At 29.1% G+C, this 25,233-nt stretch overlaps 3 protein-coding genes across 3 annotated transcripts; 2 read left to right on the top strand and 1 right to left on the bottom strand.

Moving 5' to 3' along the window:
* Nucleotides 1-2,502: 2,502 nt before the first annotated feature.
* On the bottom strand, nucleotides 2,503-5,209 carry LOC137819219 (sugar transport protein 1-like). The gene is made up of 3 exons (XM_068622999.1): nucleotides 5,191-5,209; nucleotides 3,986-4,165; nucleotides 2,503-3,902 (listed from the first exon to the last, which is right to left on the bottom strand). The coding sequence occupies exons 1-3, from the start codon at nucleotides 5,207-5,209 to the stop codon at nucleotides 2,548-2,550; spliced, it is 1,554 nt and encodes a 517-aa protein (XP_068479100.1). The 3' UTR covers nucleotides 2,503-2,547.
* On the top strand, nucleotides 4,755-8,704 carry LOC137818665 (DNA-directed RNA polymerase II subunit 4). Its single transcript, XM_068622219.1, has 6 exons — nucleotides 4,755-5,256; nucleotides 6,453-6,561; nucleotides 6,897-6,974; nucleotides 7,266-7,299; nucleotides 7,431-7,499; nucleotides 8,476-8,704. Exons 1-6 carry the CDS (start codon nucleotides 5,208-5,210, stop codon nucleotides 8,551-8,553), a joined length of 417 nt encoding a protein of 138 aa, XP_068478320.1. The 5' UTR covers nucleotides 4,755-5,207; the 3' UTR covers nucleotides 8,554-8,704.
* Nucleotides 8,705-16,455: 7,751 nt separating this feature from the next.
* Nucleotides 16,456-18,851, top strand: LOC137818918 (serine/threonine-protein kinase OXI1-like). The gene is made up of 2 exons (XM_068622574.1): nucleotides 16,456-16,999; nucleotides 17,851-18,851. The coding sequence occupies exons 1-2, from the start codon at nucleotides 16,617-16,619 to the stop codon at nucleotides 18,719-18,721; spliced, it is 1,254 nt and encodes a 417-aa protein (XP_068478675.1). The 5' UTR covers nucleotides 16,456-16,616; the 3' UTR covers nucleotides 18,722-18,851.
* The last annotated feature ends 6,382 nt before the right edge of the window (nucleotides 18,852-25,233 follow it).

Raw genomic sequence — 25,233 nt, 5'->3', positions numbered from 1 at the left:
TTTTAGATAACAAAATATCTTTAGAAATAACATTTTTGGTAAAATTATCATCTTCTCCTTTAAGGTGTCCTTCTTTAATAAGATTTTTTGTTGAAACTTAAGAAACACCTCTTGATAATGCAACATATAATTTGATCACATAAGGAACTTTCATGTTGTACATATTAGCGTTGGCCTTGAGGGGTGCGTTTGGCGGAGGTATGATCAACAAAGATAATGAACTACTTAACGATGTGGTGTTGGGGAGTAGCCAAAGTGATCTTCATTGTCGGAAGCGTTCACGATAATCATGGGATCATAACCATCACCTGTGCCTCTAAGCACCAACAACGACGTGTGAAATTCATTGTTTTCTCTCTCACTCTAGATTTTCTCTCTTTCACTCCCTGTGGAAAAAAAAACTCAGTAAAAGTTCAAAGAGAATGAAAGAGAATAGATCAAACACAAAAAATTACACAAAATATTCAAATGTGTACTCACAAAATATTGACACGAAAACACACCTTGAGAGAATGAAAAAGAGAGGAAAAAAAGTGCACAAAGATACGAAAGAACAAATTTGCAATGAAAAAAGAAAAATTTTGTAGAAAAAAGATAGGAGAGATGAGAGACGAATAAATATAATGATAAATAATATATAATCATAAAACATGTAACAAAGAAGTTGGGTAAAGTGAAGAAGAGAATATGCATACCTAAGAAGAATGAAAGAGTTCTTTTTATTGAAAGCATGAAACTTTCTTCTTCTTTTTTCTTGCATCATTACACATCGTTACACTTTTGGAAAAAATGTTCACTTCTTAAATCCAACGTTAATTGAGAAAGTTACATGTTTAATGACGTTGCGGATAGAGGTTCTTGGATAGTGTAAGTGGTTTTTCTCAACCATTGAAGAAGAAAGGGAGAAGAATGAGGTTTGAAGTAAAATGTTTGGTTGAATAAGTAAAAAGAGGAGTATCTCAAAACATTTTGAATTATGTTTACAATTACTCCATAATTCATAATTCAAAATTCAAAATTTAGTTTTTAAAAATAAAGAAGTCACAAAATGACAAATATCTCCTCTCATATATTTTTAAAATAATAAAATAAAATATAAGTATAAGGATAAAATTGAAAAAAAATAAAATGGAAGTTAAGAGGGGAATTCCCTTTATATATACGTGTAGAAGTATTGTAAATTTCTTTGTTAATATAAGTGTGGGAATAATAACATTGTTTAATATATAAATGAAAAAAATTAAAAATACGAATACGCAGCGCAAAAACGTATGTATTTCCATATAAAAAGGATACACCATTTGGTAACTTCCTTCAATGTCATCATTATATATCATTACATTATCATATAAAAATAATACACACTATTTGGTAACTTCTTTCGGTGTCATCTTTTAGTTGGATAATTTTACCTTTCATTATATGAAAAGGATACACCATTTGGTAACTTCCTTCGGTGTCATCTTTTAATTGAACAATTTTACCCTTTAATAAATTTTTATTTATTTATTTAGTAAAATAAATAATTGTCATCATTATATAAAAAGAATACACCATTTGATAACTTCCTTCCTGTAATCTTTTAATTGGAAAATTTTATCCTTTAATTAAGAAAAATAAGTAATTTATTTATTTATTTAGTAAAATAAATAATTGAATAACTTTTTTCTATTTTAAAAATAATTAAACAACTTCTATTTTTAAAAATATCGTTTATATACATTTTAAATTGTATTATTTTCGTAATTAATTATTTAAAAAATAATAAAATTATATAAAAAATAACTTTGGGTGTCATCTTTTAATTGGACAACTTTACCCTTTAATAAATATTTTTTATTTATTTATTTATTTAGTAAAATAAATAATTGAATAAATTTTTAAAATAATTAAACAACTTCTATTTTTGAAAATATCGCTTATATACATTTTAAATTGTATTATTTTCTTAATTAATTATTAAAAAATAATAAAATTATAAAAAATACAATTATAAAATTGTATATATTCAATCTAATAAAACTTTAAATACACATTACAAGTCATGTCTTTTTTGTAAATTGTAGGTAATTTTGTTTATTATGTAGGTAGTTTTTTTTTTTGTGAGTAGTTATTTGAATTTGAAAAAATAATTATTTAAAAGGTAAAATTGTAAAAAGAATTGTGTATATATACACATATATTTTTTATATATTGTTATAGATATTATATAATATCTATTGAAAATTATAGAAATATTTTTATTAAAAGAAATTATCAAAATAAATAATTTTTTTATTTATTGTATGTAATCTTTTAATGTGTAAGTAGTTTTTTTTATTGTTAGTAGTTATCTTAATTTAAAAAAAGTATTTAAAAGGTAAAAAATAAGAGTTTTATCCTCTTTATATGTTGTTCTAGGTATATACAGAAAAAAAAACTAACCCTAATATAAAAAATTCTACCATCGAGCCTAATTTAAACTATGACAAAATTAAAATAAAAATAAAAATAAAAATTATAAATGATCCCCTAATATCAACATTGAGGTGGTTGAACAAAGTTTTTTCAATAAGGGTGAGTATGCCAAACAACATGCATGTCTTCAATGGGAACCCCTTTGGTCTCTGGGAGAAGCTTGAAGATGAATATAGTCATGAGCACGACAAAACATGCAAAGAAAATGAAGAGTCCAAACTTCATGTGACAGAGCATAGAGGAGAAGATTTGCGCAATGGCAAAGGTGAAGATCATGTTAACAGAGACATTGATACTTTGAGCAGCTGATCGCACTTCAAGTGGGAAAATCTCACTTGGAACCAACCATCCCAAAGGACCCCAAGACCATGCAAATCCTGCCACGTACACGCATATGCCACACACAACCACGATAGCATACCATTTTGGCAACACTCCCGGGTTTCCATCAAGTCCAAATTTGCATGCAATTGCCACAGTAATCACAATCTGACAGATAAACATTTGTGCACCTCCTTCTAAGAAAAGAGTGCGTCTTCCAAACTTGTCAACAGTTAGTATGGAGACAAGAGTGGCAATTGCATTGCAACCCCCGATGATCATGGCAGACATGAGAGCAACATTTGCTCCAAAACCAATAGTTTTAAACAAAACAGGAGCATAAAATACTATCACATTCATGCCAGTGAGTTGTTGGAATAAGGGAATGAACACCGCAAACGTGAGTTGAGGTCTGTATTGCCTCTTTAGCAAAGAAACCCAAGGGTGTTTCACTGCCTTAGAGGATTCACTAGCTGCCACAAGATCCTGAAACTCCTCTTCAATGTCACTGCTTCCTCGAATATTAATGAGTTCCTTCTTGGCATCCTCGTTCAGACCACGTTCGATCAAAGAACTTGGTGAATCTGGAAGAAAGATTGCACCAATGATGATCATGGTGGCAGGGACTGCAACAAAGCCCAAACTGTAGCGCCAACCTTCTCCGTTCTCCATTTTTGCAAATACGTAGTTGAGAACATTGGCAATGAATATGCCAAGGGTGATTGCTAGTTGGAACATCATGTTAAGAGCTCCTCGAAACTTACAGGGAGCAACCTCAGAAACATAGATTGGCACAGACTGATTAGCGAATCCAATTCCAAAGCCAAGTAAAATGCGACCAACAATGAGCATCGAAACGTGTTGAGAGAAGGCATTCAGTCCAGCACCAGCAAGAAAGAGCACACCTCCGGAGAGCATGCTGAGACGTCTTCCGAATCTTCGAGAGACACTAGATGCAAAAAGAGATGCAACAAGAGCAGCCAAATACAGAGATGATGTGAACAACGTCAATGTTTGACTGTCAAATTTGCAGTACTGGCTGTCCGACGACTTCATGTTGTTCTCCTTTTCATAGACTGTGGGGAAGAACTTCTTCAGAAAAGGATCCATAGAAGTCACACCACCTGCACATGTTCATGTCGTTAATAAAGAAAACAAAGAAGCATAAATAGAAAAAGTTGTTCCAAAAATACATATGAACACATACCTGATATGCCAAGATCGTAACCAAAGATCAAACCTCCAAATCCTGCAACCAAACATGTTATGAAAACCCTAAATGTGAGCCTTCCTGGATAGTTTTTTCCTCTCAAAGATCCAGTTCCAATCAAACCTCTTGCCATTCTCAACCACTTAGTGAGCACTCTACTTTTACCGAAATCAAAATCTCAACAAACAAATGTTACAATAAAGCCCATCACCTTTATTTATTTATAGCCAATGTTACTCTTTCATTTCTATCTTTTATCTTTTATCTCTTCCAAAATCATATATTTTTTTATCTTTCTCCCTCTGTATATCTCTATATCTTCAAACAAAATATTAATTATTTTAATTGTATTATTTATTATATAAGTAATATATAGCAATAAATTAATTATTCGATTACTTGACATTCTTCGTAAATTTCTTAACCATGTAATAGATAATTTAAATTGCATCATTTTATCTTATATATATATATATTATTTAATATGAAGTAAGAGACATTTTTTTTATCGTAATTCAGAATTCAATAAGCAAATAAATTAACTTATCTTTTTATCTATTTATCTCTCGAAAGATAAAATATCTCTTACTTCAAAATTAAAATTCAATTTTAATGTATATTCTCTTATCTTTTAATTATATCCTTATGATAATTTATCTTTTAATTATATTATTCAATAATATCCTTTAATTATATTTTTATCGTTTTTTAAAATTTTATATTCATAGATATATTATAAAAACAGATAGCACAATTCAACCATTCATTTTTTTTTATTTCCTATTTTTCAAAATTGATACGACAGTTCTTCCACTTTTTTCTATTTTTCTCTCTCTCTATTTCCACTCCTTCAAACACAGGAATAATTTTTAATCTGTGATTTATTTTTTTATTTATTTTAGTTTCTAGATTATATATATATATATATATATAAATATATAATTAAATATCATTTCAAAACTAAAATTTTCAACTAAAATAACGTATAAAAGTAACAAGTAAAAAAAATAAAAATTACACATAAAAATTTAAAGATTAAAATTACAATTTATAATAAAATTCAAGAACACACCTTCGCAGAGTAATTGAAACCCAGAAGCTGAATCTTCTAATTCTCGTTCGGTTTTCGGCATTCCTCTTCACGCGCTCCCTCTCCCTCGTTCTTCTACTCGCTGTTTCTGCTTCTGTTTCTTCTCACATACCTGAAACTCTCTGAAACATGTCTGGGGAAGAGGAAGAAAACGCCGCAGAGCTCAAAATTGGAGATGGTAATTAAATTCCTTTCTTTTAATTTACAAGTTTATTTGCTTATTTGAATCGTTTTGCTAGAAATCGATGTTTTTCCCTATAGAATCAGTGTGCTTTTGGCATAGGGGTAGGGGTAGTTTTTGCAATCGGTTACGCTTTCAGCAATTTTTTCAAACCAATTCTTTATTGTAATTTGTAAACTTTTACTTTGTGCTTCATAAATCTTCGGTTGAAATGGTGGAATGTTTGATGAGGTCTAGCATAGTGTTACAATACATATATGAATTGAGGTCAAACCAACCCTAAACCCTAAATTGTAAGCATCAGTTATTTTAGCGTGCAACTTTTACGAAATTCTTCGTTTACTCCCTGATTTTAGGAAACAACATTGACGACAGTGAAAAAAGGAAGTAGGAAATGGCTGAAGTGAATGCCTTTTTAACCCAATTGTGCGTTGTGTGAAATTAGGGACCGAAGTGATGGACGCGTACAATGACTGAAGTGAATGGTGTGTGCCAGTAGGGCATTTAGTAACAACAAAGTGAACAAATATAACTTATATGCTTAAGTCTATTAGGATATGAGTTTAAATCTAACTCATCCTGTAAGGTAATGATTGTCCTCATTTATTTACTGTAAATTTGTCTTATTTTTAGTCGAAAGTAGGATTTTCAACACATTCTCCTTATGTCAAGGTATGCAATCTCATGAGTCGAACTATATATTTGTGGGTGGTTCGGTAGGTGGTGATATTATAGACTCACTAAACTTTGCTAGGATAGATTATGATATCATATTAGGAACTGAGTTTAAGCCTATCTCATCATCGCGAAATTAGCTTATAAGGTGAGGATTATCCTTACTTTTATACTGTAAATTGACTTTATATCCAGTCAATGTGAGATTTCCAACAATGGTCAGGTGGGCCATTTGTAGTAATTTTGTTAGTTGCTCTATGTTCAGTGTCTTTTATAATAATTTGCTCAACTTTTTGGCTTTGAGTCTCCCCTGATTTTGAATTATATATTTTTTGGCTAATGCTTAGGTAGTGTCAAAATGCGAGGTCTTGTTGGTGTTACATCACCAGATCCAATTGATTCTACGATATACGTGGCTTGATTGTATCATATCATGCTTGAATGCTTGAACATGTTTTATCTTGGTATACCTGTTTCCACTTTTTTTTATCTCACACTAATGAAATAGGTTTCTTCAGAGTTTTTGAAGGCAAAGTGCTTAATGAACTGTGAAGTTTCATTGATTCTTGAGCACAAGTACGAGCAGCTTCAACAGACATCTGATGATCCCATGAATCAAGTTTCTCAGTGAGTTGAATTCTTTATCAACTTCATGGTCATTTGACACAAATGTCCTGGAATAGTGTTTTTTTTTTCTGATGCCCTCAGAATAATTAGTTTTTATCACAATTGGGTTGCACTTAATTCCTCCAAGAGTTTATCTTCTATGACACAGATGAAAAATGTGTTCCACTTTGGTTTTCTTCAAATGTATCAATATTAGTGTCATAAAACATGTGGGAAACATCATGGTACCAATTGAATTCTTTGCCACAACTAGATTTGATATTGATAATGCGATGGAAGAGGAGCAAAGTAGTTGGTCACCTAATGACTCTGATTCTTTTTCTCTTCTATTTTAGGGTATTTGAAAAGTCGCTGCAGTATGTGAAGCGATTCAGCCGCTATAAAAATCCAGATGCTGTTAGACAAGTTCGAGAGTATCCTCCAAAACTAAATTAAATAACCTGTTTGTCATTTTTCTTGATCACACGTTTAATTTTTGTCAAATCATGTTGATTCTATATAAAAATATTGACCTAAGTTTCTTTCATATCATTATTGACTTCTTTATTGTCTATGTTTTTTGATACATTAAATGACTATTGTATCTCATTTAGTACATCTTAGAAAAGTTGGTCTATGTTAATTCCTCATTTCCTGGAATTAAATTCAAAGAAACTTTACATTTATTGCCATACTTAGGAATTTTGATCTTAACTGACATACAGAATACTTGCAAGATATCAACTGGCTGAGTTCGAGGTAATAAAACTACTTCCTTCATGAATTCAGTTAGGGATGCAAGTGTTCACATTTATATAGAAAAATAAAATTGAGTTATCAGTTTCAGACAGTACAATATATGATTTTTGGTCTAAATGAATCTGTTACAGTTATGTGTCCTTGGCAACCTTTGCCCAGAAACTGTGGAGGAAGCTATTGCTATGGTTCCATCTATCAAGGTAAAACTAATTTGCTTCTCCCTTTTTCTGTGTTAGGTATGTTTTTTGTTGGGGGGTAGGTGGAGTTTAAGTGTTTTTCATTCTCCCTTTGATGCTTGTTAGAATGAAGGAGGTAATGGATTTAATAAAAGCAAATATGATGTTTTTCTATAGTTTTCTGCTCTAATAACTAACAAAATTAAATTTAGACGAGTAAAGTTTGAAAGTAAGGGTGTAGAGTAATTTAGTTTACAGAACACCTTGAAGTGACACAAAGACAAAGTAAATACTGATAATTGAAGGATTATGGTACGACATCGAGGTGAAGTTTAAATTATCTTCATTCTCTCCGCATCCTTGTTATATGACAAAGAAGGATGTGGAGGATTTAATAAGGGCAAATGTGATATGTTTATAGAACTTTATGTTCTGTTCTGATTGCTAAAATTCAATTTTGACTAGCAAAGTTTGAAATATCAGAGATAATTTAACAAGAGAAAATATAATATATATTTTTTTTATAAATTTCTGCTCTTCTGATTGTTGAAATTCAATTTTGACAAGCAAAGTTTGAAACACCAGAAAGGGAATAGAGTAATTTAGTTCCCAAAACACCCCAAAGTGGATAACTGAAAACAAGAGTAAATGCAGTAAATGTTGATAGTTGAAGGATTTTGGTATGATGTTAACTAGAGATCTTTTATTTTCTTCCTAAAATCCCCTCTGAAACAATTCCCTTCATTTATTCACCCTCTAAGCATGACATATTGGTTAACATAGTTCCCGTCATTCACTATACCCTCACTAGCTTACTATCTGCTACTCTATAGCGTACAGCCCTGCAGTACTTGAACAGATTATTATTCATGGCCTATTGGGTTCTGTGAAGCTGCTAATAAGCATGTTATATTTTTTCATAATATATCCGAAATTCTTACTAAACGTAACTCATTAAATCTTTTACGTTAATTGCTCTATTTTTTTTTTTTACCTGCAGACAAGAGGACGGGCCCAGGATGATGAAGCAATTGAGAAAATGTTGAATGACTTGTCATTGATTAAGAAATTTGAATAAATATTTCTTACAGTACGAGTGAGATATAACGTTACTTTTACCATATCACGTCATCTAACTGCAAGCAAACCATTCTTGTGGATTGTATTACAGAAACCCTGGATAATATCTAGCATTTTGTGATTCTATACAAGAAGGATCTTGACACATGCATGCTGGTGTATGAAAGTGATTTTGACTTGTTATGATAATTACGTGGATGTGGTTAACCATCTATTTATAGCAAGACTGATTATTATGCATTATGAGGTCATAGGGTCATATGAAACTTGATCTATGTCTTGGTTCCTATGAATTAAGGATGGACAAAAAATTCAAATTTTCAAATCCAATTCATAATTATCCAAATCCATATTATTTTTAAGTTCATTTAAATGGATTTATCTCAAATCCAAATGTATATTTTTGGATTTTAAGTTCAATACATTTACTTGAATTTGGATTAGAAATAGATTTGATACTTTTTTAGATTATTTAAAATGGATTTTGGGTTGGATTTTGAGTTGGCTTGGGTTTAGGTTGAGCAAAGTCAACCTGGGTACAGGTCGAGTTAAGTTGGCCAGAGTCCAAGTCAAGCCGAGTTGACATAGACCTAGGTTGAGTTGAATCGACTCGGTCTAGGTCGAGCCAAGATGGTACGAGATTAGGTCCAGTCATGTCGACTTGAGCCTAGGTAGAGTAGAGTAGATCCAGACCTAGATCGAGTCGAGTAGATTCAGATCAATGTTGAGTTGAGTCGGCCTGGACCCAAACATCTAATACCGAGTGTCTACAGCGGGACTTGGTGTGTATGAACTCCCTTTCAATTTTTCACCACCTGATATCTTAGTTTATATGACTTAGATCATCAGTGAAACTAGAGAATCTTTGTTAAACATAGGTTTTTCATACTTAATGTCATCAAACAACAACTTATACATTATCCCAAATGTATAATGTATGACATCAATTTTATACAATTTTTATCATTCATTTATAATACATATCATTCAATCACATAACATTTAAAAATCTATTCTCTTCAAGAGCTTTTCCAACATCAAAAACAATATTTAACTTTTAAAACTATCAAAATATAATAATTTTATCAACTAACATCTCTGCAAGAGAAATTGAAACTTGGGACCACGTCTCTTCCATATTCAGATCTTCTAGCTTGGGATACTATTGAAAGTTAAGACATCCCTAACCTAAAACAGTTGAACCACTCCAAAATTTAGGAATGGTCAGCTACAACGTGGTACGATCAAATTTTAAAATAGATGAAAATTAAGAAAGAAGGAAGAGAAGAGAAGTTGGAGAGAGAAAGAATAAAAAAAGAAAAATGTGACTGGACTGGCTATTACTGGCTTACAATTTATTCGTCTATTCCATACTTTTAAAAATACCAAAATTATCTATTATGAATTCTAATACAAATTTATATTTTGTATTATATAATTCAAAACAAAAAAATTATATTTATATTTTGAATGTTACAATTTAAAATATAAAATTATATTTAAAAATATATAATCTATCACAACTTTATATTTAAACAGTACAATCTAAAATATTAAGTCTAGAATACAAAAATTTATATTTTGAATTATGATGTATTAAGTCTAGAATATAAAATTTATATTTTGAATTATACAATTCAGTATTTTAGATTGTATAATCTAAAATATAAATTTTAATTTTTAAATAATATAATATGAGAAGTGTCCAAAATCTATATTTTGAAAGTAAAAGAAATGTTCAATAAAAAGTTTCAAAGAGTAATTTAGGTATTTTTTGGGATGCAGGAATCAACTAATGCAGGTGCAGAAAGAAATTCCCATATTAAACATCATTCTATAATAGAGTCTGCCACTATAACAAGAATATTGAAAACGTGATACGCACAAAAAACATGCTTTTGTGACATTGGTTCGGTTTATTCTATACTTTGTGTCTGCCAAAATAAAAGGTCACCTCAAATAAATGTCACCATTGCAAATAAAGCATTTTTTTAACACTTTTGATACTAAATAATTCTGATCTCTTTAATTTCTATTTTTTATTGTAGTTTTTCATGGATTTTGTTTTTAATTTTGGTCTTTATAATTGATAAAATCTATCATTTTGGTTCAATATTTAATTTTACATATTTTTTTATCCACAGTTAACATATTCATTTAAAAACCATTACAAATTATTTACTTATCCTAAAAAAATAATTTGATGTTAAGCTAAAGATTGAATTAAAATTACGGATTTTTAAAGCACAGAAATCGAGAAAGAAATGGGAAGACTAAAATCACACATAAAGAATTACAAGAGACCAAAATTATAATCAAGCAAAACTTTATTAATTATAAATTCTTAGTTAACACTTTAGGCTTTAGGGTTTATTTCTATTTTCCTTTTCTTATTACTTTATTTCGTTGGAGCATATATATTATTAATAAATTAGCTTTAATTAATCTTTTATGATCCTTTATAAATTATTATCTTTCAGTCTTTAAACTGAGATCATAGGATAATTGATTTTCTATTTAAGAAACTAGTATCATTAAATAAAGTTAAAATATTTTTCTTAATTTAAGGAAAATTTTTTACTGATCTGATAATTTCTAAGTTTAAAAAATATTTAAAAAGTTCAATAATTTTGAACAAAGAGTTTAATAACAATTGTATATTAACAAATATAAGAAGAATTAGAATTTGTTAGGATGATGTAATTTACATAGACCAACAAAATAACAATGAATAACAAGAATTATGAGTAAACAAATAGTAATAATTTTTGATCATGTAAAACCATGTTATAGTAATGTTGAGGAGAACTTCCAAAATCATTATCTAGAGGTTTGTCTACTGGGGTTCAACTATTTCATACCTGGAGATGTGCTCTTCCCATTGGCTCATACTACTTCACATTTGCACGTCACATTCTTCTACATATGCACCTTACTTCTTGCACAAACTACAGACCTAACAACTAGAGCTACTGACTTTAATATGATATCAGAGTGGGTTAAATCCTAGTTTGTTTTTGTTTCTTCTTACTTCAAGATTTGTTCTTTCCTATCATTTTTTTTTTCTTTCTTTCAGTTCTTGTGAATAATACTACCATGGATATTGTGAATGATACTACCATGGATATGTCTCAACCCATCAAGTTTTTATTATCTACATCCAGGTGAAAATTCTATAATGATTTTAATTAGTTCGCATCTTAATGGTTTAGATTATCATTCTTGGAGTAGAACTATGAAACGTGTCATTCTAAAAAATAAATTCAAGTTCGTTGATGGTAGTATAAAAGTTCCTAAACATAATGGATATCTTTATGAAACATGGAAGAGATGGAATGTTTTGGTAATCTCATGGAACGTCCAGTGAGTCCTCAAATTGTATCGTTGATCTATGGAAGGACTTAAAGAAGATTCTAAAAAGGATATCTTTTTAGAATTCTAAGCATGGAAGGAGTCATGTTACATTTCTATTTGATCAGATTTTCAAACAATGTAAGTTTATTTTTACTTTACAGATCTTTTATTCTCTATTTTTTCCTTAGGATTTAGTCATCAACATTGACGGGGACAAGTGAGAAAAGTGTTTCTCTCAACTTGTTTTACCACATACTAAATTTTGGTGATGTTTGAATAACATGCTTTAAGTCCCTAGATTATGGAGTGGTTTTCCTGTTGGAGTTAAAGTTTTCACTAGAATAAAGAATTTCAATTAAGGGAAGTTATCTATATTTTTTAATAGAACCTTATATAGATGGTTTAGATAATAGGTTAATCTAGTAATTGTATCCATGTTATGTTATAAAGTTAGTTAAACTGAATTTGATTATGAGTTTATATGAGTATGAATTTGAGATACATATGTAATTGATTTAAGAAATCTTAAATGATGTATGAGTGATTGATATGCATTGTATGTGAATGATATGTATTTTATGTGATTGATGAAATCTTGCATGAACTTGATGTCATACATTCGATGTAATGTATGAGATGTTGTGTTTTGGTACATTAAGACTAAGGTATCACTTGGTGAGAAGCTGAAGAGTGAGTTCATACATGTTGTGACCACTTGTAGTCACATAGTATGGTTGTTTGGACTTTTCCTGGTCCAATTGAAGTGGATTAGATGTTAGTATTTGGTAGGGAATACTTAATGAGTCTTTCGGAAGAGAATAAATCCATATGCCATCACTGAAAGGAAATTAAAAGGGTACTGGGGATTGAAAGGAAATCAAAGTACCGTGAGACAAATGGATTTATGTTACCACAATATGATTAATGAATCTTTCGGCAGACGATAGATTCATATGCAATCACTATGATTGGAACGAAATCAAATGTACTGAGGGTTGAAAGGAAATCAAAGTAAGTGCGTCAAAGGATGATAAATTGAATCAAATGGGTTATTTAAGAGCCACGAAAGCAAACTCAGTATACATCTAAGTATGACACAAGGGTATCAAGATTTCATGAAGTTTAATTGGTGACTTGGTACGAAGGAAGATATAGTCAAGTATGTAGTTACTTGTTTATCTATCAAAAAAATCAAAGGTCGAACAAATAACGATTAGGAAGTATGTTAACATAGTTTGACATTTTCGGGATGGGAGTGAAATAATATTTCCATGAGTTTTATCACCTACTTCTCATATATAGTGAATAAAAATGAATCAGAATAATTGGGTCAGCTAAAAGGTCTCAATTTGAAAAAAATGGTGAAAAGGTTTTTTTTAAGATGTCTTTGTTCATGTTAGAATATAACAAGTCGTGGATCATTAAGTTAGGTCACATCAAAATCTCTTAGGCAATTTGAAAATAACCTTTCAACAGAAATATTGCAAAATACTCGAAGATCACGGAGTTGACCTAGATCGTCTATTTGAGATGGAGGAAAAAGACATCAAAGGATTTATTGATATTCACCAGGAGAAAGTTAGCCAAGAAAAAAAAAACTTAGCGTATTTTTCATCACTTTAGTTATCAACAACTGTGAGCCAAATTTTGAGAACTATGATGATTGAAGACATATTCGACCAGACAAACATCTGATGCAGATAAATGAAGAATACCTTTAGATTTTTTTTTGGGTAATCATGATTTTCTGAGAGTTACGTCATTCCTTGGTGTAAAGAGAGCAATCATATCTAGAAGATGACTCCAAAGTTCATAGGTTCTTACTAGATTCTCAAGAGAAAAGGTTCTCCTGCTTATAAACTCGTTGTCTCTTTCGTTAACCAACTCTCATTATGTCTTTTGTGTATCATAAAGCGCCCCCCCCCCCCCCCCCCCCCCCACACACACACACACACACATTTCCCTCTCCCTTCTTCTCTCTTCAATCTATCTCCCATAATTCATCTATTTCCAAATCTAATCAGGCTACATTTCTATCTTATCAGATTTTTAAATAGAGTAAGTTATTTTTAAACAGGTATGAATGTTTGGACTTACCCTGGTCCGATTGTTAGTCTCTGATAGGAGCATACATAATGAGTCTTCCAGAAAAGAATAAATTCATATGTCATCAGTGATTGAAATGAAATTAAAAGGGTACTTGGGATTGAAAGGAAATCAAGGTATTGTGGGACCAATGAATTTATGTAGCCACAATATGATTAATGAGTCTTCCAGAAGACGATGAATTATTCATATGCAATCACTATGATTGACATGAAATCAAAGATACTGAGTGTTGGAAAGAAATCAAGTTATTGTGATGCAAATGAATCTATGCCAAGTCAGTATGATTGAAATGAAATCAAAGTACTGTGAATTGAAATTAAATCGACTTATTGTGATTGATATTTGAATTTTGTATGATTATGTTTGAGTAAAAAGGAAACTAAATTAATTATGAATTAATAATCAAATTAGTTGTTTTTACTTATATTTTTGTATGTCATAACTTTATTTCAATAGTTTATCATTATATGTGTTTATTTATGTATATGAACTGCGATAATTGTACTATGAGCAAATATTTATACATGAACATATATTTGTATAGGTGCAAGAATGAGATTTAAAAAAAAATATAAAAATGATGATTTTTTTTATTTTCTTTTTTATAAGTAGGTGAATTTATATATATATTAAGTAAATTAATAAAGTTTATATAGTTTATATGTGATTTGATGTTATTTTTGGGATGTTAAATGTTGCATTTTCGATGCTCCCAATTTCACTAAATTCATTTTCTTAAAACACGATAATGTTTTTTTTTTTCAATATATATATATATATATATATATTTTAAGTTGTTGACTAAAACAAGATAAAAAAATTCTTTCCACTCCTGTATGTATATATAATACATATAATTGAAGTTGTCGATTTAAAAACGTGAGTTGTGACGACTTTAATGTGTTAGTATGAACAGGTTGAAACTATACAGTAATATTCTAAAATAAAAGTAAAAGGAAGAAAAGTGTGGTGTGGTCTAACTTACCAACAAAGTTAAAGACCATTTCCTTGATAAAAGGAAGAAAATGCTTTCAAAACCACCTTCTTTTCCTTTCATTAAGGAAGAAAATTATTTCGTTTGAATTTTTTATAAGTATTTTTAGAAGAAAAAAAGTAAAAAAATGGTAGTAGTAAAATGCATCTATTTGTTACAGTTTTCAATAAAACAAATAAGTAATTTAAAGAAACTATTTTTTTCCAAAAATAATTCACACAGGTGTTTAAACTTTTCAAAATTATTAAAATTTAGTTTTAAAAAAATTGAAATTATTTTAATCAGCATATAATAAAACAGGTATATTCTTTGTTATATATTATAAAAGTATCTTCTACTTTTTTAAAATATATAGAAAATAGTTACACATTATTCTCCTGAAAAAATATATGTTTTAACTTGTAAGAAATTGATAAAAAAAATATACTCCTTTCTTTAACTTCTGTAATATAATGTAAATTGTTTCATGTTTTCCCAGCGTTTTTTAAAAGATATTTTTTTCTATATATGTCTCACCTTAATAATATTTTTAATTATTTTATTCAATAAACAATCAATCACTAAAAAAAATCATGAAATAGAAACCAATTTTTAGATATCAAAATAATTAGTTGCAATAATAACTAAATTGAAAACCATTTTAAAAACTAAAAAAAATGATTTTTAAATTAGTTTTTATTATTGTTAAATAGTTTTTAAATTGATATCTAATTAACAACCAAACTTTTTGTTACTAAATTTAGAAATTAAATAATTGGTAATTAAAATCTTTGTTGCTAATAACAATAATAGAAACTAATTTAGAAACTAATTTTTTTTTAGTTTTTAAAATGGTCTCTAATTTAGTTGCTATTGTAATTAATTATTTTAGTTTCTAAAAATTGATTTTTATATATTTCATGATTTTCTTATAGTGAAGGTTATGAATGGTATCTTTTTCTTTTCTTTATAAAGATAAAAAATTAAACAAATTAGTTATTAAAATAAATAATGGTGTAGCAAAACTGAGTTATTTAAGAGAAAACATTATTAAAAAATTAAAACTAGATAAATATGTTTAAATTTAATAAAGTTTTATCGTTTATAAAAGAAGGAAGATAATAGTATTTTTTTTATGCATTTAAGGACTAAATAAGGTTTTTTAGAAATAAATTATTATCGAATTAAAATAGCAATTTTTTTATTTATAAATTATTAATGTGTTTAACTTATTATGAAACAGTTGAGACAGAAACAAGTGTTTATAACATCTATGAACACGTGAATTAAAGAAAATTAGATACCAAACAGAGTCACGATCTAGAATCCAAACGCGTTTTAGTCACGTTCCAGCATCTCTCTTCGCAAAAATACGTCAACAGTGACGTCGTTTTGGACACGTGTCAGACGATCACGGCATTTCAACTCTCACAAAAAAAACATTCAATCTAAAAAAATCTTGGACAGCAAGCAAAAGAAGAAGGGAAGTGAAAGTACGCACCTACCGTTCACGCGCACCCTATATAAAGCTTCTCACAACGCAGTCAGCATGAACCTAAATCTCAACTGAAAAAATAAATAAAAAATCTCAACCAGGTCATTTCCGGTTTCCGGTAACCCTTACCATGAGCGACGGCGAAAGCGCCTCCGATCGATCGTTCGATTTCGAGGACGTGACAGTGGTCTCCGCCGTGGGGCGCGGCGCCAAGGGCGTGGTGTTCCTGGCGCGCGCCGGCGGCCGGTGGTCGAGCGAGTGCGTGGCGCTGAAAGTGATGTCGAAGGCGCTGATTGCGCAGAAGAGGACGAGAAAGGAGGAGGAGGAGTACGGGAGAGTGTCGTTTGAAGAGGAAGTGCTCCGTCGTTTCGATCACCCGCTCTTGCCAAGGCTGAGAGGCGTTTTGGAAACGGAGAAAGTGGTTGCGTTCGCCATTGATTACTGCCACGGTGGCACGCTCCACTCTCTCAGGAAGAAACAGACTGAGAAAATGTTCTCCGATGACACCATCAGGTACGTTAGAACACCACCTTTTCTTCTGTTTGGTTATGGAGAAACTTTGCGAAAATCAGAATTTCCGAGTTCTGAACTCCTTTTCACTGTTAGGTTAATAAACATATTGAATACTTTTTTTTTTATCTTGATACAATATTTATTCATTTCTATTTTTTATTAACTAATATACGAAATTTCACTGGTAGTTAATTATTTTTTTAATTGCAACATTGGTTTTTCTTTAAATTAATATTTTGTCTCCAAATTCGCATATAAAACAATTTCCCAAACACTGGACTCTCTGCTTCTTTGATTCTTAAATACATTAATTTCAGTACATTTTTTATACAATTTCAGTAATGTTTAAAATTTTTAGTTTTAATAATTTTAATCGTACTTCAACTATTTTGTGAATCTTATTTTTTTTCTTCTATTTTTGATAGTTTGATTTCAAGAAAGCTTTTGAACACGATTAAGATGTTTGAATACAGTCTTTGAAAATGGTTAAAAAAGGTTGTTTTCATTTATTTTGTTGCCAACCAAACAAGACCGAATCTGGTTGCTTGTCGTATTCGCTCGAACCCTTCACTTAACCTCTCTTTCCTTTTCTTGCTATTTTTGGTGCCAAAGTTAGGCAAAAAAAAAACACTACGAAGTTTTGTTCTTTTTATGGTAACATTTTATATTACTATATAAAAAAAAGTAAAGAAAACAAAAGTATTTACTCCTTCCTTTAGTATTTACAATATTTATAATTTATAATAATTTTTAAATTAAATATATACTTAAAAATAGTCTTATAATTGAGAAGAAACAGAGAAACTGAATTAAAAAAGAATTATCTGTTTTTTTTTTGTATCAATGTGTAGGTTTTACGCTGTGGAATTGGTGCTTGCGTTGGAATATTTACACGAATTGGGAATAGTATACAGAGATTTGAAGCCAGAAAATGTGATGATTCAAGAAAACGGCCACATAATGCTCGTCGATTTTGATCTCTCCAAAAAGCTAAACCCTAAGTCCCCTAACTCACTGAGTCAAAACACGTCCCCGAGTCCTAACTCGGAGAAACGTTCAAGGAAACAACAACGATTAACTCGTTTATACAGTTTTTGTAACTCGGGCATCTCACCGTGGGACTCGGACTCGGAGCCCCCACTCGGTACCGCCGACTCAGTGCGTCGCACCGAGTCCGACTCAGTCGAGAAATCAAACTCGTTCGTCGGAACAGAGGAGTACGTGGCACCGGAAATCTTATCAGGGAAAGGTCACGGGTTTAGCGTAGATTGGTGGTCATACGGCATCCTTTTGTACGAGATGCTATACGGAACGACGCCGTTTAAGGGCTCAAATAAAAAAGAAACGTTTTACCGAATTTTAACAAAAACGGCAGAGTTAACCGGAGAGAAGACGGCGTTACGGGATTTAATTGGAAGATTGTTGGAAAAAGATCCTGAGCGTCGGATCCAGGTGGAGGAGATTAAGGGCCACGATTTCTTCAAAGGGGTTAAGTGGGACGAAGTGTTGCACATTGCAAGACCACCTTATATTCCCGAAAATGAGGTTGAGAACAAAGTGGGGTTTAGCAAAAACGACGTCGAAGTGTTCGTGAACCAAGTGTTTTTTCCCACGAATGATGATGATGGCGTTGAGAATTCTGATAACAACAACAACACAGCATGGGTTCGTGAATTGAATCACATTCCCACTCAGAAGAATGACGATTTTTTAATTTTTTGACTTTCACATATTCTTTCATGCACTAAATGTAGATCACACATGTACAATTTTTGCACTTAATTCTCGTATAATTAAAATGGCAAGTGTCTAAATTCATTCATGAATTATTTAATTCATAATTTCCTTTCAATATTGGTGAGATCTCAAATATATAACTCTAGTACTTCAAATTATTGAGAGACTTTCAAACATTCAATAGTTCTATTTATAAATAAGAAATAGTTAATACCTACTCTTGCTTATGGATAGTAGATATTGTGTATAATTGTGTATTAAGAAAAAAAATATTAATATTTTTTTTTATGTAAATCTAACTTTAGTTTTACATAAACATTAAGTCAAGATCTTAAAATTATATGATTTTTACAATTTCATAAATTCATAAATAGAAATGAGTTTACATTATATATGAGTGTACATTGATCTAACTTATGGATATTTGTTCTTCAATAATAAATTAAAATAAAATACCTGATTTATGGATATTTGTTTTTCAATAGATTGATAATAATAAATTATAAAAATAATCTTTTCCTTCTTTCTCTTTTTCTCATTTTACAATGCTTTCTAATTAAGAAGAAACTAATAAAATAATAATTATTTTTATGTTATTCAATTGTTTTTTAAAATAAAATATTATATTTATAATAACAATAATTATTTTATTCCATTCAATAATATTTTTTAAAATATTATATTTGTAATAAAATAATAATTATTTTAGTGTCGGAAGTGAAGTATCATTACATCAATAATTTTTTATATTCACCTTATTTTGAATTAGTCTAATTTATTATAATAACTAGCAAAAATACAGGCATCCATATTTTTTTATTTTTATTATTATTATTATTATATGTATATTTATATTTAAATAAATGAAATAGAGATTTATGTTATGTATGAGAGACACAAAAAGAGTATGAGAGCTATGTTGTTGGGTTTCAAGAGATTTGAGAAAAAGAAAGATAAAGATAAAGTGAGAAAAAATGGTGATAAAATCTCAAAAATTCAAATTGAAAAACAAAAACCCATCCGTGAAAATTGAAAAAATGAAGATATATTTTAGAAAATTAAATTAAAAAAAAATATTATATATTCAAAATGGTTTCTGATAACTGTTTAATATGTTTTAGTGATAACTGTTTAATATGTTTTAGAAAAAATAGGAAATAAAATTAAATATTGATATAAAGATAAAATAAGAAAGAAAAAATTGAGAACAGTTAAAGTTAAAGAGAGAAAACTCTTTATATATAGGTATAAATATATAAGTAAATAAAAATTTAAATTTATAAATCAATTTTTTGGAATTGAATTAATTTTAAACTCTATTTTATAATAATTATAAATATAAATATTAATTTTGCTTCATATTAATTTTGTGAGTAGTGTTTTTAACGTATAATAGTTTTTGACATCATGAAATCACGACGAGTTGATGTAGTGATTCAACATTTTGTTTTTACGTATTAATAGAACAATCTATTTTATTTTATTACTTTTATATATTATTTAACTATTATTGATAGTTTTTTTAAATAAAATCCTGTTAAAAATAATTTTGTAAGATAATATTTGTTGTAATGATGAAAATATATTTTTTATTTGGTAGGTTAATTTTGTGTTCAGTCAAATTATTTCTTCATAAAGGTTAAATTTGGTTGGATTGACTTATTTGATATGTTGGTAAGAATATTCGTATATGGTATGATATGATTTTGAAAATTTAATTTCAAAACACAGAAGTCAATGTTGTTATTTGAAATCTAGCATGATAGATTTTTTCTTCATCTAGAAGTTACAACACATTGTTTTCTAGATGTTACTCTCATCTCATAATTTTTTTATATCATCGTTGAATTTAAAGATAAAATATATATTTAAAGAGTAAAATGATAAAGAAATAAAATATATAATTAAAGGATACATTTAAAAGCTAAAATGATAAAAAGGATAAAGATAAGTTAATTTATTTGCCAATTCTGAATTACAATAAAAAATATACTTCATATTAAATTATATATATCAAAGAGAAAATGATGCAATTTAAATTATCTATTACATGGTTAAGAAATTTACGAGGAATGTCATTTTAAGTAATCCAATAATTAGTTTATTACTATATATTATTTATATAATAAATAATGAATAATACAATTGAAAGATAAATAATCATAAGAATATAATTAAAAGATAATTAAATGTATATTTAAATTGAATTTTAATTTTGAAGCAAGAGGCATTTTTTCTTTCGAGAGATAAGTAGATACAAGATAATTTAATTTATTTGTGAATTCTGAATTACAGTAAAAAAATATTTTTATTATAAATATAATACTTCATATTAAATAATATACGTACATGCATATATCTAAGACCCCAAAAATACATTTAATTATCACAATACAAATTCTACATATTTCTATACAAGCTTAGAGTTTTTAAAAAATTTCTTAATACATAATTAGAGCTTATAGAAATAGAAATACGAATAATATCTTAGAGTCTTCCAGACCCTCGATACCTGTTTGATCATCTGGTCATGTACGTAATACAGTCGTCGCAATTCAACAAAAAAATTAAAAGTAAGCTAATGAAAAGAATTTTCATAACATATATAATTCATAATTGTTTAATGTTTCATGATTTCTTAATAAACTTTTAAATTTATATTAAATGTGTTAAATGTTAGTTTTATCAAAATATTTGATTATATAGATATTGATTCATTTCCATTGAAGAAGGAAATGTTAAGTTCGAGAGGAATAAACATAATTTCTTTTAAGTATTTACGGTAAGTATTAGAACTATTTCACAATTTTTTATGAACTTAAACATATTAAATTTTAGTAAAATTTATAATTATTTATGTGTTAGATATTAAAAATTTATTTATGAAAATATTTGCTCGAAAAAAAATTATGTAGGGAAAATGAATATAAAAAATTACAAAAAATGTAATTGCTAAACTTGTAACAAAAATATTATTTTCTATGACTGATTTACTTTTAACCATCACAAAAAGCAGAACATTCTATGAAACATTATTTATCATAAAAAATAACATATTCTATGATGGTTAAAATACTATCCGTCATAAAACATAACATATTTATGATGCTTAAAAAATTATCTATCATAGAAAGTAATATTTTAATATGTTTTCTATGACGGTTCTTTTAAGTTTGACTAGAAAATGATTTTTCTATGACCGTTGTTTTAGATTTGACATAAAAATGAACTTTCTATGACGATTATACAATTGTCATTAAAAATACAAACTTTTTATGTCTCTTTATCTATGACGGGTCTAAAATTGACATAGAAATGCTTATTTTAACTATCATAAAAAGTCCATATTCCATTAGTGTTTATTATTATCATAAATTATCATTAATAATAAAAAAATTATTATTATTATTATTATTATTATTATTTTATTATTATTGTAACTTGTAGAACGAAAAGAGAGCAATGATAAGTGCCAAATTTTAGTAATATTTCATATTAAAATATAGGCACTTATGAGTATTAATTGCTAAAATAAGTATAAAATAATCCATAATTTATGAATTTATACATTTTTACATATTTTATGATTTTAATTTGAATAGGAACGATTTATTCCCAAATTTGGTATTAATTTTAGGATTCTATGGAGAATGGAGATGATTGGGCAGAAGGAGAATATACAAAACTTAAAAGGAAAAGTTAGAATGCATCAATACTCACCAAAGTTGTCCAAACATGCAAAAGTGTCACCTCACTACCAGGGGAGCTCGCTCAAGCAAGCTATATCTCGCATGAGCGAGATAACACCAATGAAGTTGGGTTGGATGTCGTTTTTGTTGGCTCAAGTGAGTTCATTCTCGCTTGAGCGAAAATCCACTTAAGCTCATGAAAATTAGGTTAAATAGGGGGCTTGAGGGTGTGCAAGATTGAGAGACAAACACCATTGAGTGCCTTGTAACCCAATTGGGAGAATAGAAAGTGTTAGAAGATGTGTGGCTAATTCTACCCTATGGATTTGGGAGTAATTTGTTCAAACTCTTATGTATTAAGGTGATATTTGAATATAATATTCTGTTGGTCATTGATTATTGATATTATTGTTATGCTTTTAATTATTGATCTAAAATCTTAAATCTGACTAAAAGTATTTTTATGATTCTGACCTAAACAATAATACTTAACATATTTGAGCGTTAGGAATAGACTTGAAATGTTAATTGTTATCAACGTTTGATCTGAATTATAAGTTTTTTTTATAAATATGCGAGGAATCGATATTTGGGAAGCATCTCAATAATTTTATATGCAAGGAATCAATATAAATAATTCTTATACGAACATTAATATCAATCTAACGGCACAATATTATCAATACTAATCAAAATACAAAAGAGTGAGAAAGATGAAACTCAATCCCTATTTTTCCAATTGAAGCAACAACTCTTTGCCTTGTTTTCTTGTTAATCATTGCCATTACAACAAATTCCAACAAACTTTTATTATTCTGATTTATATTTAGTGAATATTTTACTTGATTATTCAATGTTCCATGTGGGTTCAATATTCGTCCTTAGAGACACATTATTACTTCTGACAACGCGGTGCACTTGCTCTAAAAAGTCATCAAGCAACCCCTCCTCTCTCTTCCTTCTCTTGTCAATTTTTTCCCATAACTCATCTATTTCAAAATCTGATCACACCCTGCAGTAGCTAAGAAGTTAGGCTACATCTATACCCGATCAAATTTTCAAACAGTAAGTTCAGTTTTTACTCTAAGGATCCTTTATTATCACTTTTTACCTATGATTTATCCACCAATCTTGATGGGGGCAATTGAGAAAAGTGTTCCTCTCAACTTTATTACCACATACTGAATTTTGGAGATGTTTGGATAACATGCCTTAGATCCCTAGATTCTGAATTGGTTTCTTTGCTGGAGTTAAAGTTATCATTGGAATAAAGAATTTTAGGTGAGGGAATCTATCTATGGTTTTTAATAGAACCTTAGATAGCTGATTTAGATAATAAGTTAATCTAGTAATTGTATGTATCTTAGGTTATGCAATTAGTTAAACTGAATTTGATTATGATTTTATATGAGTATGAATTTGAGAAATATATGAAATTGGTTTGGGAAATCTTAAATGATATATGAGTGATTGATATGCATTATATGTGAATGATATGTGTTGTATGTGATTTATATGTGTTGCATGTGATTGACGAAAGTTTGCATGAACTTAATGTCATACATTTAGGGTAATGTATCAGATGTTGTGTATTGATATATTAAGAATGAAAAGCCTACAAATAGAGATCATCTATTTTCATTGATGATCTAAGTCACATTGACTAAGGTATCAGTTAGTCAGACGCTAAAGAGCGATTTCATATACACCATGACCGCTTGTAGTCACTCGGTACAAATGTTTGGATTTACCCTTATACGATTGGAGACTATAATGTCATATCAATTTCTCAATTATTCAATATTCTTCAAATCTCAACATAAAACAATCACATGGATCTACACATCCAGGTTATTCAATAAACAAAATAACATTTGACTATCTCCGAAAGACTTGTATTAAGTAAGTCCTACTAGAGACTAACACCTGATCCGATACCCAAGACTTAGATTACCAGCGAATCCAAGAGAAAGGATCAGGGTAAGTTCAATGCAACTCAAGTCGTGCATCTCATATGTCACGGTGTGCATGAATTCCCCCATCAGCTTCTCACCACCTGATATCTTAGTCTATGTAACTTAGATCATCAGTGAATCTCGGAGATCCCTGATACCACATAAACATCAACACTTAATACACAAACAAACATAAGTTCATACATTATCCCAAATGTATGACTTTTTTTTAATAAAATCTTTCATGTTAGGCATCACTATGCAACTTGACATCTCATCTAGGCTGACATCTCAAGTAATAACAATCATCGGTCATCACATGAAAAAAATATTTTTAAAAAAAGAAAAAATAATAATAAAAAAAATATATGGGAGACTATACCAAAACTCATATGTAAACAAAAACGATACATAGGTAGACTATACCTATTCATAAAGAATTCTAAGAACAAACTAGATGGAAGTCTATTATACCAATAAAATGATTTTCTATGAATAAATCCTAAATTAGCCAACTTATTAGCACACACATTCCCTTCACGAAAAATATGAGTAACCCTAAACTTGATTTTTCCACAATAATTAAGACAAGTATTCCATCACGAAACATTAGTCCTAGTAGTAAACGAAGCACAAACTAAGACAGAATCACATTTAAGCCATACATTAGTAAGCCTGCTGAGCTTCTTCCATATCATGTATAACTAAAAGATAAGAAAGATAATGATTTAGGAAGAGATCAAAGATAAAAACTAAAAGATAGAAAAGGAAGGTAACATTGGCCTATAAATAAAGTTCATGGTTTGTGTATTTCTCGTATCTTTTCAGAGTGGTAGTTGTAGTATTTGTTTAT

Source organism: Phaseolus vulgaris, chromosome 10, assembly GCF_000499845.2.
Source record: "Phaseolus vulgaris cultivar G19833 chromosome 10, P. vulgaris v2.0, whole genome shotgun sequence".
NCBI lineage: Eukaryota > Viridiplantae > Streptophyta > Magnoliopsida > Fabales > Fabaceae > Phaseolus > Phaseolus vulgaris.
This window is presented reverse-complemented; position numbering and strand designations above follow the sequence as displayed.

Bases quoted from the DNA above. Each gene is read 5' to 3' on its own strand.
- LOC137818918 (XM_068622574.1), top strand. From the start codon at position 16,617: ATGAGCGACGGCGAAAGCGCCTCCGATCGATCGTTCGATTTCGAGGAC. The intron at 17,000-17,850 runs GTACGTTAGAAC...ATCAATGTGTAG, and splicing joins TTCTCCGATGACACCATCAG to GTTTTACGCTGTGGAATTGG.
- LOC137818665 (XM_068622219.1), top strand. From the start codon at position 5,208: ATGTCTGGGGAAGAGGAAGAAAACGCCGCAGAGCTCAAAATTGGAGAT. The intron at 7,300-7,430 runs GTAATAAAACTA...AATCTGTTACAG, and splicing joins ATCAACTGGCTGAGTTCGAG to TTATGTGTCCTTGGCAACCT. The intron at 7,500-8,475 runs GTAAAACTAATT...TTTTACCTGCAG, and splicing joins CTATGGTTCCATCTATCAAG to ACAAGAGGACGGGCCCAGGA.
- LOC137819219 (XM_068622999.1), bottom strand. The intron at 3,903-3,985 runs GTATGTGTTCAT...GAACATGTGCAG, and splicing joins TTACGATCTTGGCATATCAG to GTGGTGTGACTTCTATGGAT.